Source organism: Neoarius graeffei, chromosome 22, assembly GCF_027579695.1.
Source record: "Neoarius graeffei isolate fNeoGra1 chromosome 22, fNeoGra1.pri, whole genome shotgun sequence".
Classification (NCBI taxonomy): Eukaryota; Metazoa; Chordata; class Actinopteri; order Siluriformes; family Ariidae; genus Neoarius; species Neoarius graeffei.
The window spans coordinates 24591278-24610845 of NC_083590.1; the positions used below are offsets into that span (position 1 = coordinate 24591278).

Genomic DNA, 19568 nt, shown 5'->3' on the forward strand with positions numbered 1-19568 from the left:
AAAAACAGAATGAGATAATCTACAAATCATGGAAAACTATATTTCTTTGAAAATAGTACAAAGACAACATATCAAATGTTGAAACTGAGAAATTTTATTGTTTTTTGAAAAAAATATATGCTCATTTTGAATTTGATATCAGCAACAAGTTTCAAAAAAGTTGGGACAGGGGCAACAAAAGACTGAAAAAGTTGCATAATGGTAAAAAAAATAATAATAATTTGGTTAATTGGCAACAGGTCAGTAAGATGATTGGGTATAAAAAGAGCATCCCAGAGAGGTGGAGTCTCTCAGACGTAAAGATGGGGAGGGGTTCACCGCTCTGTGAAAGACTGCATGGGCAAACAGCGCAACAATTTAAGAATAACGTTCCTCAATGTTAAACCACAAAGAATTTGTGGATCACATCATCTATGGTCCATAATATCATTAAAAGATTCAGAGAATCTGGAGAAATCTCTGTATGCAAGAGACAAGACTGAAAACTGACACTGGATTCCTGTGATCTTCAGGCCCTCAGGAGACACTGCATTAAAAGCAGACACGTGTCTGTAGTGGAAATCACTGTATGGGCTCAGGAACACTTCAGAAAACCATCGTCTGTGAAAACACTTCATTACTGCATCCACAAATGCAAGTTAAAACCAGATACAAACAATATCCAGAAACACCGCCACCTTCTCTGGGCCCGAGCTCTTTTACGATGGACTGAGGCGAAGTGGAAAACTGTCCCGAGGTCTGACGAATCAAAAGTAGAAATTCTTTTTAGAAATCACAGACACCACGTCCTCTAGACTAAAGAGGAGAGGGACCATCCGGCTTGTTATCAGTGCACAGTTCAAAAGCCAGCATCTGTGATGGTATGAGGGGGCATTAGTGCACATGACATGGGTAGCTTGTACATCTGGGACAGCATCATTAATGCTGAATGATATAAACACATTTCAGAGCAATATGCTGCCATCCAGACAAAATCTTTTTCAGGGAAGGCCTTCTTTCTTTCAGCAAGATAACGACAAACTGCTTTCTGCACATATTACAACTGCATGGCTCCGTGGTAAGAGAGTCCGGGTGCTAAACTGGCCTGCTGCAGTCCAGACCTGTCTCCCAGTTAAAACATTTGGCACATTATGAAGTGCAAAATACAACAAAGGAGACCCTGAACTGTTGAGCAGCTGAAATTGTATATCAGCAAAGAATGGGACAACATTTCTCTTTCAGATCTACAGCAATTGTTCTCCTTAGTTCCCAAACATTTACAGAGTGTTGTTAAAAGTAGAGGTGATGCAACACAGTGGTAAACCATGCCCCTGTCCCAACTTTTCTGAAATGTGTTGCTGACATCAAATTCAAAATGAGCATATATTTTTCAAAAAAACAATAAAATTTCTCAGTTTCAACACTTGATATGTTGTCTTTGTACTATTTTCAATGAACTATAGGATTTTCATGATTTGCAAATTATCGCATTTTGTTTTTATTTACAGTTTACACAGCATCCCAACATTTTGGGAATTGGGGTTTTATTTTTCTTAAAACTTATGTTTTCTCAGGCTTTACATTAGAGAGTGTTTGGTTTTTTAAATACTCAACCTTAATCTAATGACAACTGACTTTCTAGCTCTGAGTCACATGATGATGATGATGAAGATGAAGTGTCATAACATGACGTAGATTTCAGGTGACATACAGTATACACCGATCAGCCATAAAATTAAAACCACTGACCGGTGAAGAAGTGAATAACATTGATTATCTCATTACAATGGCACCTGTCGAGGGGTGGGATACAGTGGTGCTTGAAAGTTTGTGAACCCTTTTGAATTTTCTGTATTTCTGCATAAATATGACCTAAAACATCATCAGATTTTCACACAAGTCTTAAAAGTAGATAAAGAGAACCCAGTTAAACAAATGAGACAAAAATATTATACTTGGTCATTTATTTATTGAGAAAAATGATCCAATAATACATATCTGTGAGTGGCAAAAGTATGTGAACCTCTAGGATTAGCAGTTAATTTGAAGGTGAAATTAGAGTCAGGTGTTTTCAATCAATGGGATGACAATCAGGTGTGAGTGGGCACCCTGTTTTATTTAAAGAACAGGGATCTATCAAAGTCTGATCTTCACAACACATGTTTGTGGAAGTGTATCATGGCACGAACAAAGGAGATTTCTGAGGACCTCAGAAAAAGTGTTGTTGATGCTCATCAGGCTGGACAAGGTTACAAAACCATCTCTAAAGAGTTTGGACTCCACCGATCCACAGTCAGACAGATTGTGTACAAATGGAGGAAATTCAAGACCATTGTTACCCTCCCCAGGAGTGGTCGACCAACAAAGATCACTCCAAGAGCAAGGTGTGTAATAGTCGGTGAGGTCACAAAGGACCCCAGAGTAACTTCTAAGCAACTGAAGGCCTCTCTCACATTGGCTAATGTTAATGTTCATGAGTCCACCATCAGGAGAACACTGAGCAACAATGGTGTGCATGGCAGGGTTGCAAGGAGAAAGCCACTGCTCTCCAAAAAGAACATTGCTGCTCATCTGCAGTTTGCGAAAGATCACATGGACAAGCCGGAAGGCTATTGGAAAAATGTTTTGTGGACGGATGAGACCAAAATAGAACTTTTTGGTTTAAATGAGAAGTGTTATGTTTGGAGAAAGGAAAACACTGCATTCCAGCATAAGAACCTTATCCCATCTGTGAAACATGGTGGTGGTAGTATCATGGTTTGGGCCTGTTTTGCTGCATCTGGGCCAGGACGGCTTGCCATCATTGATGGAACAATGAATTCTGAATTATACCAGCGAATTCTAAAGAAAAATGTCAGGACATCTGTCCATGAACTGAATCTCAAGAGAAGGTGGGTCATGCAGCAAGACAACGACCCTAAGCACACAAGTCATTCTACCAAAGAATGGTTAAAGAAGAATAAAGTTAATGTTTTGGAATGGCCAAGTCAAAGTCCTGACCTTAATCCAATCGAAATGTTGTGGAAGGACCTGACGCGAGCAGTTCATGTGAGGAAACCCACCAACATCCCAGAGTTGAAGCTGTTCTGTATGGAGGAACGGGCTAAAATTCCTCCAAGCCGGTGTGCAGGACTGATTAACAGTTACCGCAAATGTTTAGTTGCAGTTATTGCTGCACAAGGGGGTCACACCAGATACTGAAAGCAAAGGTTCACATACTTTTGCCACTCACAGATATGTGATATTGGATCATTTTCCTCAATAAATAAATGACCAAGTATAATATTTTTGTCTCATTTGTTTAACTGGGTTCTCTTTATCTACTTTTAGGACTTGTGTGAAAATCTGATGATGTTTTAGGTCATATTTATGCAGAAATATAGAAAATTCTAAAGGGTTCACAAACTTTCAAGCACCACTGTATATTAGGCAGCAAGAGGAGAACAGTCAGTTCTCGAAGTTGATGTGTTGGAAGCAGGAAAAATGGGCAAACGTAAGGATCTGAGCAACTTTGACACGGGACAAATTGTGATGGTGAGATGACTGGATCTGAACATCTCCAAGATGGTACATCTTGTGGGGTGTTCCTGGTATGCAGTGGTTAGTACCGACCAAAAGTGGTCCAAGGAAGGACAACCAGTGAACCTGCGACAGGGTCATGAGCATCTAAGGCTCACTGATTCGCATGGGACACGAAGGTTCGGCCATATGGCTTTCACAAACTGCTTTCTGTTTTAGCCAGCATTAACTTTTTCAGCAGTTTGTGCTGCAGTAGCTCTTCTGTGGGATTGGACCATATAGGCTAACCTTCATGCCCCATGCGAATCAGTGAGCCTTCAAATGCCCATGACCCTGTCGCCGGTTCACTGGTTGTCCTTCCCTGGACCACTTTTGTTCGGTACTAACCGCTGCATACCAGGAACACCCCGCAGGATGTGCCATTTTGGAGATGTTCAGACCCAGTCATCTCACCATCACAATTTGTCCCTTGTCAAAGTCGCTCAGATCCTTCCACTCGCCCATTTTTCCTGCTTCCAACACATCAACTTCAAGAGCTGACTGTTCTCTTGCTGCCTAATATATCACAGCTCTTGATTGGCAGATGCCATTGTAATGAGATAATCAATGTTATTCACTTCTTCACCTGTCAGTGGTCATATGTCACACAACTTGGGCACTGTATTCATTTGAGACATTTGACCCAAGCTGATACATGTTGGAATAAGCCTTTATAAATGTTTATGTGGATTTATGTGAGGTGTTGGAGTTTATGAATGTTTTTACAAAGATGTTCTATAGCCTTATAAACACTACCTTTGAGTAAAGTGGGACCTAAAACCTAAAAATGTTGTCAAGTTTACGCTGAGACATAATGAATATTGAGACATGTATAGAATGCAGTTACAGTATGTTGCACACATGATAACTCCTAACAGGTCACACCTCTTTCTCCAGAGTCTTATTGTGAAAGAAGAGAGATATCCTCTGAATATCCTCAGACTTCAGCCACTGTCTGGTAAGAGAAAGAACAAAAATGGTGAACATTCATACCTTACCGAAAGTAAATGACTAGTCGTTATAACTTAAGCAACAGTCAAAAATCCTCCGACTGTGCTATTCTGAGCTAGAAGTGAAAAATAGGGCCACACACTTTTGTGCACTGATGCCGTCAATTGTCCGAATCATCCGCTCGTTCAGCTCCTCTTCGAACCTCTTCTTCTGGGATTTTGTTCTGAATGAAAGAAAATTGATGCATGAGCAGTCTGAGAGAGAGGGATCGGGGCAGTGATGAGTTTCTTACGAACGCTCAGAGGACTGACCTTTCTGGTTTTCCAGGAAAATGATAGTGTCCCATTGGCACATCCTGAAAAAGAAAAAAATATATATTTATATAAATACAGAGTTCTCAAAATTATGTTAACACTAATGGATTATTTTTCTCCTGAATGTGTGGTGTGCCGTGACCGCTGTTGGCGTAATTGGGCCCTACTTTTGACACCCCAACTGTGACGTCAGATGTCTACTTACAGACTGTGCAGCAGTACGCCATTGATGAACTTCCACTACAGATCCGATTGGCGGGGTATTTCCAACAGGATGGCACACCGCTGCACTTTAGCCGTACTGTTCGTGTTTATCTCGACCACACGTTTCCAGGTCGATGGATAGGTCGCGGTGGACCATTGCCGTAGCCTCAACACTCCCCTGATTTGACGCCCTGTGATTTCTGCTTATGGGGTATGGTGAAGGAATGCATGTATAGCAGGAAAGTTCATGATATCAATGACCTCAAGGATAGAATAAAGACTGTGGTATCATCTATTCCCTGTGAAATGTGTGTCCGGGCTTTAAATGGTGCTGTTGCTCGCTGGTTTTTGTCTTTTGAACACGATGACGAACAGGTTGAGACCGTCCTGCAAATCATCTTGCACATATGATCTATGTTTTGTGAATAAATGGTTTCTACTGTTTAAGTGTTACGATAATTTTGACTAACCCTGTATACATGATGTAACCACTACTTACAGAATACCACTGATGAACATTGTGATCATGAAGAGTCATGGGTTTCTGGGTAGCTCATTAATTATAAACCTTTTTTTTTTTAAATAATTTTTAAATGAATGGGACAAAATCAAATACTCAGATTGTCTCTGTATCCTTAAGGCCAATTTATGCTGACAACCCAGTCCTCGCAGACGGTGTCGCAGATAGTGTCTGCGTAGCCCCCCCACCTTCGCAGACGCTCTGCGCGCACCTCCCAAAAATTGTGACCACCGCAGAAGCCTCGCAGACAGCGTCGCAGACAAGAGGGCTCTGATTGGTCCACTCTACATCCGCTGTACACGCACTTCCGCTTCCCTACTTTCCCGGTTTGTTTTGTTTTCACGACCGGCATTTTTAAAAACACGAGCGAAGATGGAGCAGCATGAAGAGCGGTTGATTGAGGAAGAACGTACATCTATACGACTCCAGTTCTAGTCATTATAAAAAAAAAAAGTTCTAGTCATTATAAGTAACCGGAGGATAAACACTCCACTAACCACACCCACCAACTACTCCTAGCGACTTCGCGCCCCCTTGCGTTGTGCCGGTGAATAACATCGCGCACGCCTATTATCCCCGCTCAACGATAAATTACAACTGTCGGCGAAAAGCTATCTGCGAAAGCCTTGTCGCAAGAGCATGCAGAGGCCTTTATTAACCAACCATCCATGATCTATACCACTTATTTATCAGGGTTGGAGGGGAAGCTGGAACCAATCACAGCTGACTTCAGGCGAGAGGTGGGACACCCTGGGCAGGTCACCTGTCTGTCGCAGGGCTAACAGAGAGAGAGACAGACCGCCATTCACACTCATGGACAATTTAGAGTAACCAGTTGACCTAATCCACATGTCTTTGGACTGTGTTTGAGGAAACCGGAGCACCTGGAGGAAACCCACGCAGGCACGAGGAGAACATGCAAACTCTATGAGGTTTGAACCCAGAACCTTCTTGCTATGAGGTGACCACTGCCCCCTTAATAACCAAAGAGCTAAAATGTCTAAATGAGCTTTTTAACTTGTCTGTAATATCTGCTTTTAATTGGATGCTTTGTTCAACCATGCAAAAACTATAAATAAAAAGTGGATACTGAGTTTTATGACAGCAATGTTTTCACTGGGCCTGCAAAAGGTAGAAAAATAATTAAAATAATATTACAGTTCCTTTAATCTAATCTCTTCACCCCAGATCTACAACATTTCCGAATAGCACAGCTACAACAAAATGCAAACAAGAAGACAGAGTCATCTATATCCCCCGCCCTATATACCAACTATATACCAAGTTTCAAGATATTGTCACATTTTTCAAGTTCTGCTGCAGGAAACCAACCCTACCTCTTTACACTGACCTCAGCAGCCCATTGTATAAACCCACCAGACCTTTGGTCCAGGTGAGCTAAAAATTAAAATTTATCACATTTTAGTATCAAAAGGCACATATACATTACTAAATCAACACATATACCAACTTTCAAGACCGTACCACTCATAGTTTTCAAGTTCTGCTCCAGAAAACAAAACCTACCCCAAGACTAACTTGAGAGACTAAGTCTGAAATTGTTTCCATGGAAACATGAAAAATTAAAATTTCTCAAATTTATTAGTATGAAAAGGCACATCTACATCACCTTGTTAACATGTATACCAAGTTTCAAATCCGTACCATGAATAGTCTTGGATATGCTTCGGAAACAAACATTGTTCTTAGAAACTAAGTCAAAATCTATTTTTTATGTAAAAATTTGAAGAATACTTTTTTTCAAAAATCAAAAATAGCAAAAGGCACCAGTTCACATGTTGCTTGATATGTCTACAAAGTTTCATGAAGATATCTTCAGTAGTTTTAAAGATATGGCCCAGAAACGAAAACGTGACCGGATGGACGGAACCCGTTTCCATATCTAACAAGTTTTCAACCTACGCTTCAAGAATGTTATTGTGTCAAATAATAACAGGAAGGCTGTTTCATAGCTGTGGGGATTTGTAGAAAGATCTGCTCCCTGCTGTAGGACTGATTATTCTAGGTACTAATACAAAGCCTGCACCTTTTGATTTACGCAGACATGGCAGATCATAATAGATCACTCGGGTACGGTAGGAGGAGACTTGTGTTACATTTTTACAGTCTCAATTTCAGTGGTAGAAGCAAAGGAATATGTAAAAGGACCGTTATAACAACGTTTTCAGAAAAAAATCGCTATTCACGATGTCAACAGAACTTCATGTAAACAACGATTTGTGAGTGACAATACAATTATTTATTTCCACGTTCAGTGTATGAGGCTTGAAAAGTGATCCAGCAGCAAATCATCTGATTTCAGTCCAGGAAAGAGATGCCTTGTACGCATGTGCTATGGACAGCTACTGAAGTAATGAGTGATATCCCTTTTTCATAGGTAAAGATTTCAATTCCTACCCCTTGTAGCTCCATTTTGAAGGGCTACTACCTCGTCGAGAGCATTCCAAAACTTGGTGCTAAGGCCGGGGTGAGGGGGTGTCAATGTCTCATCTCATTATCTCTAGCCGCTTTATCCTGTTCTACAGAGTCGCAGGCAAGCTGGGGCCTATCCCAGCTGACTACGGGCGAAAGGCGGGGTACACCCTGGACAAGTCGCCAGGTCATCACAGGGCTGACACATAGACACAGACAACCATTCACACTCACATTCACACCTACGCTCAATTTAGAGTCACCAGTTAACCTAACCTGCATGTCTTTGGACTGTGGGGGAAACCGGAGCACCCGGAGGAAACCCACGCGGACACAGGGAGAACATGCAAACTCCACACAGAAAGGCCCTCGCCGGCCACGGGGCTCGAACCCGGACCTTCTTGCTGTGAGGCGACAGCGCTAACCACTACACCACCGTGCCGCCGGGTGTCAATGTAAAAAAAAAAATCTCCCCAAAACAATGTAGTGTGTATAAAAATAGGGCCAATATTGTCAGACTTTATGGTTCTCTATAACTCCAGCCTAACAGGTTCATGTTGCAAGGCATTACAATAGTCCAACCTAAATGTAATCAAAGCATGAACCTTTTTCTGAATCACATAACCTCATTATGTTTCTTCGCGCGAGATGGAAAAAGGCAGCTCTAGTAATGCAATCTACATCAGCTTCAGACGAGAGACTGGGGTCATGGAGACTCTATGGAGAATTTCACTGCTGCGCATGATGTAACAATTCTTAATACTGAAAGAGAAAGGCCAGTAGCTGAAGTCAGTTCATCGCAGTTTTTTTTAAAGAACACTTTGATGAATTATTCACTCGGTTGTATTTTGTAAGTGACAGAATGACACTAAGCCTTATATCTGTAGAAGTAATTCTTTCAGAGACTCTTTCAGAAGGAATAATTTGCAGTTATTTATCACCAGTGTAGTCTTGTGGGACACATTTAAATAACCAGAATAGGAACAGGGAGGTAGCAGGGACGGATCCAGCCCAAGAATCTGACAGATGCACATTTGCAGAAATATTTTCACTGATTTTACCAGATCGCTATGGATTTTCACAGGGGCATAGAACACGCCGAGCCCTTTCCGAAGAGAGCAGCCATGGCCCATGACGACCGTGGCTCGGCCCGCTATTCACCCCCGAAGTCCCGTGTGAGCCTGGCTTGCCGAAAACTTTAATATGAGCCCTGGTTCCAGTCGCACGCGCATGCAGGGATTTAAAAGTTCATAACTCGGCCACCAAAAGTCCTAGCCCCATCAAACTTTCCAGGTACCTCCCTCTCCCCAAGACCTTTCAAAACAGCCCACGCAAAGCCTGCTACGACCATAGCTTGGCCCGTTATTCGCAGCAAATTCTGACCATTTTCTGGAGTATTTTATTGTTTTGACCTAGATTCTTTGTCTCAGGTCACGCTATACAAAGCATCATGAGAAGATAGGTAATTAGGTCAGGTAAGCATCAAAGTTTACCATAGGTGGTTGGATCCTGAACTACTGGTCTGTTGGTTGAGCGTGGCTATAGCCCATTGCCAGTGGTGAAATAAAAAACAAACGCCCTATAACTGATGCCAAGTGGTGCACATATGGTATATTTCCGACCAATGCACGTGCATCAGTTGCATCGGTCTGGATCTGTCCCTGTTGGTAAGACTTTTACACTCGTTTGTCTCATCCTTTAACCTTTACTGTTAGTTCGACAACTGCCCTTAGACTTGCATTCCAAGTGTGTGAAGGTTTTCTGTTCTTTTCTCAGTGTCAAAATACCAAAAAAAGTAGTAATCATATATACTTTGCACCTGTAGTAGACAGAAATTCTCATCTCATCTCATTATCTCTAGCCGCTTTATCCTGTTCTACAGGGTCACAGGCAAGCTGGAGCCTATCCCAGCTGACTACGGGCGAAAGGCGGGGTACACCCTGGACAAGTCGCCAGGTCATCACAGGGCTGACACATAGACACAGACAACCATTCACACTCACATTCACACCTACGCTCAATTTAGAGTCACCAGTTAACCTAACCTGCATGTCTTTGGACTGTGGGGGAAACCGGAGCACCCGGAGGAAACCCACGCAGACACGGGGAGAACATGCAAACTCCACACAGAAAGGCCCTCGCTGGCCACGGGGCTCGAACCCGGACCTTCTTGCTGTGAGGCGACAGCGCTAACCACTACACCACCGTGCCGCCCGACAGAAATTATCAAGTCAATTATTTTCTCCCCAGCTCTCTCAAACTGTTACTCGTGCTGCATCACAGGGCGGCATAACACACTTGGATGAAAGTGCTGTCTGCCCTCTTATACATACATGTGCTCGCAGACACGCACAAATGGCTGGCTTCACTGTGATTATCAGGCAGTGTGTGTAATGCCATCCTTCTCACCCACCCAGAGTTTTGCTCCCGGTCACAGATGGCTGTGGCAACGTTGGGATTCAAACTTGCAAACTCTTTTCTGTTGTACCACATTGAACATTTTTAACATTAAACAGGTAAACGTTGCCATTTTGGTGGAGAGCGACAAGTTCAGTGTTCAGGTCTCTTGTCTTGCTATTAATGGCATTGGTCTGTGTGTCTCAGCCGACTCACGTGTGTGTTGATCTTGCCGTTCTCGTTGGTCATGCTGTCTCGGTGGTGCAGGTTGGCAAAGGGCTTCGCTGCCCCCCAGGACTCCAGATACTGAGTCATACGCACAGACGCTCTCATCTTCGCCCCATCGAGAACCGGACGAGGACGGCAGTGGAGCTGTGGGCTGCGTCTCTCTCCCTAGGTGATAAAAGTACATCATATACATCACACGCAGATGATCAAATATGTCTAGAACAGACTTCAAAGTCACATAGGAATATTAGGAGTCATGCCTGTTATATTAGGGTATGACCAAGATTGAGATAATAACCTGATGGATATCTTTAAGAATGCGACATATTTCAGCAGACTATTATGATGTAAAACTGGATTGGAACATGACTCATAGAATTAATTAACAACGTATCCTTTACTTGGATCTAGTTTAAAAAAACAAAAACAAACAAACAAAAAAAACCACCAAACATGCAAACTGGAGGCAATATTCAAGGAAACACCGTCAGTGAACCACATAACACTATACAAGAAAGTATAATCAATATTTTCAGATCTGATGCAAATAGGCAGCATTGACTCAAATTAACATCTCGTCTAATTTAGTGCACACTTTGGGTCAAAAAAACAGAACCATCCCATGCACTGACGCAGCTAAAATAAATGGCCGTATTTTAAAATGAAATAGATGGTGTTAAGATGTTGGCAAGCAGAGTGAACTCTGTGGGCAGAGAGAAAACCCACGCACAGATATGCGTCCAAAGCGATAGGCAGTCTGAAATTGGCAGCGGTACATCCTGTGTTATGCCAAGTTGTACTGTAAATAGACACGCTTCAAAGTAAGCGTTTATGCAGGACGGCTTATGTCGAAGCTGATGGTATGGTAAATTGCTATAAAGTTGCTGCCAGACACTGAGACTGTAAACTATTATGGTAGGTATTTAATGGGAATCAAAGAAAGCAATGATGCTGTTTATCTGACTCCTTGTAACAGTTTGTCAAACCGTGTTACACAATGCAGCAGAACATGGGCTGTTACAGTTTGATTGTATCGTTGGATTAAGAGGGCGGATCCGTGGACGAAGGCTGCTGGGACGCAAGCCCGGGTCTGATCAACCCTGGCTGGGTCACCTGGGAGAGGGTGTATGATGTTGAAAGGGTTATGACCTGAAACGCCCGATGACTCCAGGTTACATCACTGATTATGCGTCCCAGTGCATCCATGAGATGCATCTTTCACCTATATATGGGAATTTTCACACTTGGATCACAGCAAAAAATCTGATTATATGGTCATATGCGCATATGCATCATAAATGATTGGTCCATCCATCCATTATCTGTAGCCGCTTATCCTGTTCTACAGGGTCGCAGGCAAGCTGGAGCCTATCCCAGCTGACTATGGGTGAGGGGCGAGGTACACCCTGGACAAGTCGCCAGGTCATCGCAGGGCTTAAATGATTGGTCATATATCTTAATTTATTCTATCCACATTCACTGGATATGAGCAATCGTGCACCTTGACTGGCTACTCTACTACTAGGCTATCAGCTCATATACCGTGAGTAGAGAAAAACAAAATGGCAGAGCGTGTTGCTGAACCAACCGAGGACGAATTAAAAACTACTCAAAAACAAAACTTCAAAAAATAAAAAAAAAGCAACAAAATATGGAATGAAAGTATTTGATGGTAAGAACGTATCTTTTTCCCCCGGCCAAGAGTTATTATCGCATTTTTCACAAATTGCTCCTGTCATTTCGCAAGCTTGACAATTGAAACTCTTCATCTTTAAGCATTAAAATTTATTGAATTTTTCCCCCAAGTCAAAGTCCTTCCCGCACGGCACATTTGGCGGTGCCAATCTCCATTTCGTAGCCCTCGGCCTCTCACCTATACAGTATTACATAGCTAGGGTTATAGTGTGTGTGTGGGGGGGGTGTCCTCTGGTAACCCCAAGAGTTTGACTCCTCACTCGCATCTGTATTGCAGCATACCTTGCCAGATGGCAGTGGGCACCATTTTTATGATGATCTTTGGTATGACCCAACTGTGAGTAGACCTCACGATCTCCCAATCGAGAGGCGGACACGCTAACCACTAGGCCACTCGCCGGTGTTGAATTTTTTTTTTTAAGTTGAATTTTTTTTATACTGGTTCAAGAGCTCAAAGAAGTTTGAAAAGGACAGAACTGAAATGTCCAAGGAAGAATTAAATAAATGTCTAAAGCTGTTCTATATCTCAGCAGCATGACAGCAAGGCGGCACTTTCTACAAAAAAAAAACAAAAAAACACTGAAGTCAATTCGTGTAGCCATCGAAAGGTTTTTAAGAAGCCCATCTAAGCGGAAATGATTTTCTCAGATGTTTTGTATGAAGTTATTTATCGAATTTGCAAAAAAAAAAAAAATGCTCTGTTTCTCAAAATCCAGTGAATGTGGATAGAAAAAAACAACAAGAGTTCTTCAGCTCAATCTCGTCGTACATGGCTTATAGCTAACTCGGTGCTACGCGCCTCATCAGCTATCAGCTCATCTACGACTCGATTTTGTGGAATAACTGTTAAATATACAGTCTGTGGAAATACAGCATCCTGTTAACATTTAGTACATACAATTCAAGGACATATATATACAGTACTTAAATCCAGAATCCTCTTTGGTGTCACTCTGGGGGAACCCTTAAAGGTTCTGTGCAGATCCTTATACCAGGAATCCGAAAGAGAACCCGAAGAACCCTCAACTATCCATATAACCCTTTAAGAACCCTTGTAAGGGTGTATGTTATAAAAAACAAACAAACCTGATATTACACAGACAAATACAGTTCTTTGTTATGTTATACTTAATTGTTTTAAATATGTTGGAAACAGTACTCCGGTACAGGAGGTAGCTTTACGGTGTGCCATAATTGGGAAATCTGGAATAGTTATATTGTTAACATAATGATACAGTATGTATGGATTAAAACATGATGAGGCATGCTGTTATGGTAAAATCATCAACAATTAACAATCATCACGCTGTGAACACACTGAAGATGTTTCCCAATAACAACACATCCTCCTCTTCTTCTGGCTGGTCCCAATTAAGGGTCGCCACAGCGGATCTTTCGTCTCCATTGCTCCCTGTCTTCCACATCCTGCCACTTTCATGTCCTCTCTCACCACATCCATGTATCTCCTCTTTGGCCTTCCTTGTTTTCGTGTACCTGGCAGCTCCATCCTCAACATTCTCCTTCCAACATGCTCTGCATCTCTTCTCAGGATGTGCCCGTACCATCTCAGTCTCATCTCTCTTAGCTTCATTCCCAAGCTCTCCACATGTGCTGTCCCTCTGATGTGTTCGTTCCTTATCCTGTCCAACCTCCCATCGCAAACCTTAACATCCTCAACTCCACCAACTCCAACTTTGCCTCCTGTCTCTTCATTAAGGGTACAGTCTCCAATCCATACATCACAGCTGCTCTCACTACTGTCTTATACATCTTACCTTTCACTTTTGCTGGGACTTTCCTGTTTTTTCTCTCTCTTCTTCCCCCCAAAATCTGTCCCTCTGAGTTACATGTTGGTCCTGGGATCGACATGCTGACCTCTTCTGCTCCTCGGACCTGCCTGATCCATCCTGGTGCCCTGTGTCTGGTTGGAGTCTCATCGCATCGCTCCTGTGAAGGGTGGCCCCATGTGGACAGTTGGGGGTTGCGCCTGGAGGACGCTCTGGACTCTTGCAGTGGTGCTTTTGTGGCTGGGGACTGCAGTTGACTTGCTGACTTTGGGACTGCGGTTGTCGTGAACGGTTTTGCGCTCAGGTTTCCGTCGGTCAGTAGGGTTTTATAGCATCAACGAAGCTGACTTTATGTTAGGACTGTTAATGTTATAGTCATGTTGTCTGTTGTTGCCCGGATGAGGATGGGTTCCCTTTTGAGTCTGGTTCCTCTCGAGGTTTCTTCCTCGTGTCGTCTGAGGGAGTTTTTCCTTGCCACCGTCGCCACAGGCTTGCTCATTGGGGATAGATTAGGGATAAAATTAGCTCATATTTTAAAGTTGTTCAAATTCCGTAAAGCTGCTTTGCGACAATGTTTACTGTTAAAAGCGCTATACAAATAAACTTGACTTTCCTATCACAAATGACTCCTGAAATCCTTCTCCAACTGTTCCACCCTGCCTGCACTCGCTTTCTCACCTCACTATTGCAGCCCCCATTTTCCTGCACAGTTGACCCCAGGTACTTGAATTCACCAACTTGCTTGACGTCTACTCCTTGCATCTTCACTACACTCTCATCCCCGTTCTCATTGATGCACATGTATTCCGTTTTGCTCCTGCTCACCTTCATTCCTCTTTGTTCCAATGCATACCTCCAGCTCTCCAAACCCAACTTTCTACTTTCACCACATATCACAATATCATCCTCAAACATCATGTTCCATGGTGACTCTTGCCTCACTTCGTCTGTCAAGCTATCCATCACTATGGCAAACAAAAAAGGGCTCAAAGCAGATCCTTGATGGAGTCCCACCTTCACCTTGAACCATTCAGTCATTCCAACTGCACACCTCACTGCTGTTTCACTGTTCTCATACATGTCTTGCACCACTCTAATATACTTCTCATTCACTCCACTCTTTCTCATACAATACCATAACTCATCTCTCGGCACTCTATCGTATGCCTTCTCCAGGTCTACAAACACACAATGTAGCTTTCTCTGGCCTTCTCTGTACTTCTCCATTAGCATTCTTAAAGCAAAAATTGCAACACCACCACATCCTAAAGTGCTTAATTCCTTTTACATCACTACACTTTTCTTTCTTTCTTTCATTTTATACTTTAATTTCATTTAATGTCATGGGACATTTGCAAAACAAGTTAGTTCCAGTTATCACTTACATTATAGCAGCTATAAACACTCGTTTCTCTCTCCAAGTTAATAAGACAAAAAAACAAACAAAAATAAAACCGCAGCTTATGTTACAGCGAAACCCGAAATCGCAAAGTCTGTTGTCGTGAAGATTTTCCCCATGTAAGAAAAATTTGTTACAAAACCTCCTTCCATAAATGTGAAATAAATATCTCCGTACTGAAAACATAACTACATCAATGATTATATGCTTTTATTTGTTAAATAACATCACATTTATTCTTCCACCTAAGTTTAGTGGATAACCGTAATGGAGCCAAAAGGAAAAAAAAAATTAACTTCTATGATTATTTTTTCATTCCTTCTAATTGCAATCAACACTAAAGAGACACCTTTGTTTTGATGATACTGTACCTTTGGATTGATGACGAGGTACGTGACAATGCCATGCTCTTTCAGATACGAGTCTCGGCTCTGTCCATCTCCCGCCTCCACTTTATAGGCCTCGTTCAAATGTTCCAGCGTCACAGAGGAGATGTGAACTCGGCTGAGGAGGACCAACAGGACATGAGAGAGCACTTCAGTAAACAACATGTGGACAAGAAACATTACATCCTCTCGTGCAGCCCACAGAGAGCGGACATTAAATTTATAATACAAACAAGGCAGCGAGGGAATAAAAGAGCCGGGGCAGCTTTTATTGTCTTCTTGCTGAATGAAAACTCATCATCAGCCATGAGCACCTTTCACAGAGCTCTCCACAGCGTGTTTGGCTGAACGTGAAGAGCTCTTGTTAAATTTCGCACTGTTGATCACAGATGTAAAAACACATGCACAAAGAGAGGGATCACAAAACAAAAGCTCACCCAGGTACGCCTCCGGCTTCCATGTGATTGGCCAGGGTGACATCATGTGACCAAACATCATACTGCCATTTCTGGAGGCCAATTACGCCGCAGAGCACATTGCCAGAATGCACTCCAACACGCATGTTAATGTCAACGCCTGTGGCATCTCGCACCTTCCTGCAACGACACGACACGTTTCAGCCCTGTAACTGGGCCAAGGTTGTCGTAGAGACATTTTCTCATGTGCTAATTGATACTCGTTTGCTCTCTTTCTCTCGCTTTGCTTTCCCAGTGCACTTTACTGGTTGACTAATGTATTTCATCCCACTCAACACTAGAATTGTTTCTAGCAATATATTTTTGGATAGTCCTCTTTACATGCTCTACAAACCAGCTATAGACGGTCATAAACCAACCTAACAACCAATTCTGAGCAAATCGGCAAGACTTCAAAAAATGTACCAATGGAGTCGGATGAGACTCGCATGACAGAAGGCTTGGTTGAGACTAGAGGTGTGTATTATGACAGATCACACAGAATCAACAAGAGTGCAAGGTTTTACTTTCATATGCACACAAGCAAGCTGCAGATATGAAGCTTGTGGTAGAAACAAAGTCTAGCATTTCACTCTTTTTGTTTATTTAATTATATGTAAATGCCTGCTCAGTGTCATGGTGGTATAAATTAGTCTACTAGTTTGTGAAATAGAACTAGCTAAATTTGTTGGAAAACATCTGAGGCACGTATGTGGGTGGGATTCGCAAGTGGGTTTTAAAAAAAAAAAAACTCAATGAGGCTGTAGCTCATACCAGCCACTGTTGTTGTGCGAGTTTGAAATCCAATCAATCCTGTCGTCGGAGTAGTGATTTTTGTGAAATTGCATATGACCCCTGTGTAGCTGCATCCATGGTAGGTGGCGCCACCTGGTGAACAACTCTTGCTGGTATGTCTTTAGAGTCTTCTGGGTGAGTTTCAGTGAAAACATCCTAGCAGTTTATGAACAGTAGTGTTTCATGTGACGAGTCATCCAAAATTTTCAAACGCCCATAAAATCGTAAATATGACAGGTGGCACCACCGTCTTTTATAAGACAACTTTTATACATATCAACCTGGGAAACATTCCACGTGAGTTTGATCAAAATCTGATCACTCCTTTAGGAGGAGTAGCAATTTTCATGAAATTACACGTGACCCCTGTGTAGCCTCATCCATAGCAGGTGGTGCCACCTGGTGAACAATTCTTGTTGGTATGTCTTTAGAGTCTTCTGGATGAGTTTCAGTGAAAACATCCCAGCAGTTTACGAAGAGTAGCGTTTAATGTGATGAGTCACCCAAAGATTTCGGACACTAATAAAATCGCAAATATGACAGGTGGCACCACTGTTTTGACAACTTTTATGCACACCCACCTGGGGAACATTGTATGGGAGTTTGATCGAAATCCGACCAATCCTATCAGAGAAGTAGTGATTTTTGTGAAATTGCATATGACCGCTGTGTAGCTGCATCCATGGTAGGTGGCGCCACCTGGTGAACAACTCTTGTTGACATGTCTTTAGAGTCTTCTGGATGAGATTCAGTGAAAACATCCTAGCAGTTTATGAACAGTAGTGTTTAATGTGACGAGCCACCCAAAATTTTCAAACGCCCATAAAATCATAAATATGACAGGTGGCACCACCGTCTTGATAACTTTTAGAAACATTCCACACAAGTTTGATCAAAATCTGATCACTCCTACAGGAGAAGTAGTGATTTTCATGAAATTGCACGTGACCCCTGTGTAGCCTCATCCATAGCAGGTGGCACCACCTGGTGAACAATTCTTGTTGCAGTATGTGTCTTTAGAGTCTTCTGGGTGAGTTTCAGTGAAAACATCCCAGCAGTTTACGAAGAGTAGCGTTTAATGTGACGAGTCACTCAAAGATTTCAAATGCCCATGAAATTGTAAAATATATGACAGGTGGCGCCACCGTCTTGACAACTTTTATGCGCATCCACCTGGGGAACATTGTATGGGAGTTTGATCAAAATCCAATCACTCCTGTTGGAGGAGTAGCAATTTTTGTAAATTATGGACGGCCAACGACGGACAGACGGATGATGCGTGATGGCATGAGCTCATCCGGCCTGGCCTACGGGCGCATGAGCTAATAAACAGTTCCACTGTCATCTCTAGTTGAGATCTATTATGAACCGGAGTGATGTAGCGGAGGTTGAGGAACTGTTGAAGCCACAATACACACCTCATACTGACAGTGCTGGCATTTTAACCTCTGTTCCCCCCCACAGTATTTCCAGGGGCATAGTGGTTACAAACAAGAAATAAAAACAACTCCAGTTTAAGCCACACCTACCGGTACTTTGGGTTTAACTCCAAAACACAAACACAGATAGTTACACTGCATTACCACACCTCGTCCACATGAGCTGGATGAGAACTTGTGATAGGACTCGGGATGAGCGTGTGGATAATCTACGAAACATCACGAGCTATAAACTGGACAATCAAAATAAAGTCAAATTGATTGTGTAGATATTTTGTCTGGAGCTTTTCCGGACCTGCTGGTATAAATGTGCGAGCAGGAAAAAACCCTCCCTCTATTTCACAAAATTAAAAATAAATGTTCAGTTTTTGCTATTCATGTTGTCTTATTTGGTGTTGACTGTTGGGTTCGAATGGATTATTTACAATTTACAGTATGGTCGTGAGTAAAAAAGTAAAAATACTGACATAAAAGAGGCTGGAGCTGATTTATTTCTAGCCCAGACAGTAGATTCAAGAAGCTTATTACTGATGGCTGTGTCAGGCGGTTATACCTGGTGGATTTTGTGTCTATTGGGGCTAATTTATTTAAGCTCGCGTGACTGAAAGTCCTGTAACACGTCATCAGCTGTGATTGAGAGGCCTGTGAAAATACCGTAGCAGTAGGGGTAATAATCATGAATGAGAAGGAGTAATGGTGAGTTAATGATATGTCGTAACACGTTTTAGCTCTCCTGTTCAATATCACAACCAGTTGTCACCTGGTATAGATTTGTGTGACTGTCTAAATTGGACTATACAAAAAAATAAGTGCTACATTATTTTCACTTAGGCAGTGAGACTGCGATGAAACAACAAGAATCCTCTGGAAGTGCTGATATATATTATAGTGTGTGCTTTTTTATATATATAGTGTGTTGCATTTCGTAAGCTTGATTGCACTGTCATCCCCAGTGCCGATGTGACTCAAATTATCTTCATTGTGATAACACTACGGGAGGCTTGTTATAGAGTCTGGCTGAGTACAAC

At 42.3% G+C, this 19568-nt stretch overlaps 1 protein-coding gene across 2 annotated transcripts in view; it reads right to left on the minus strand.

Moving 5' to 3' along the window:
* Positions 1-19568, minus strand: part of adcy2b (adenylate cyclase 2b (brain)) — a 173973-nt gene that overhangs the window by 67722 nt on the left and 86683 nt on the right. For both annotated transcript variants that reach the window (XM_060904680.1, XM_060904681.1), the window contains exons 8-13: positions 16289-16447; positions 15837-15969; positions 10573-10749; positions 4800-4843; positions 4631-4711; positions 4423-4492 (exon numbers count right to left, since the gene is read on the minus strand). In XM_060904680.1, the coding sequence (XP_060760663.1) occupies positions 4423-4492; positions 4631-4711; positions 4800-4843; positions 10573-10749; positions 15837-15969; positions 16289-16447 (664 nt within the window). The remainder of the gene's footprint in view (positions 1-4422; positions 4493-4630; positions 4712-4799; positions 4844-10572; positions 10750-15836; positions 15970-16288; positions 16448-19568) is intronic.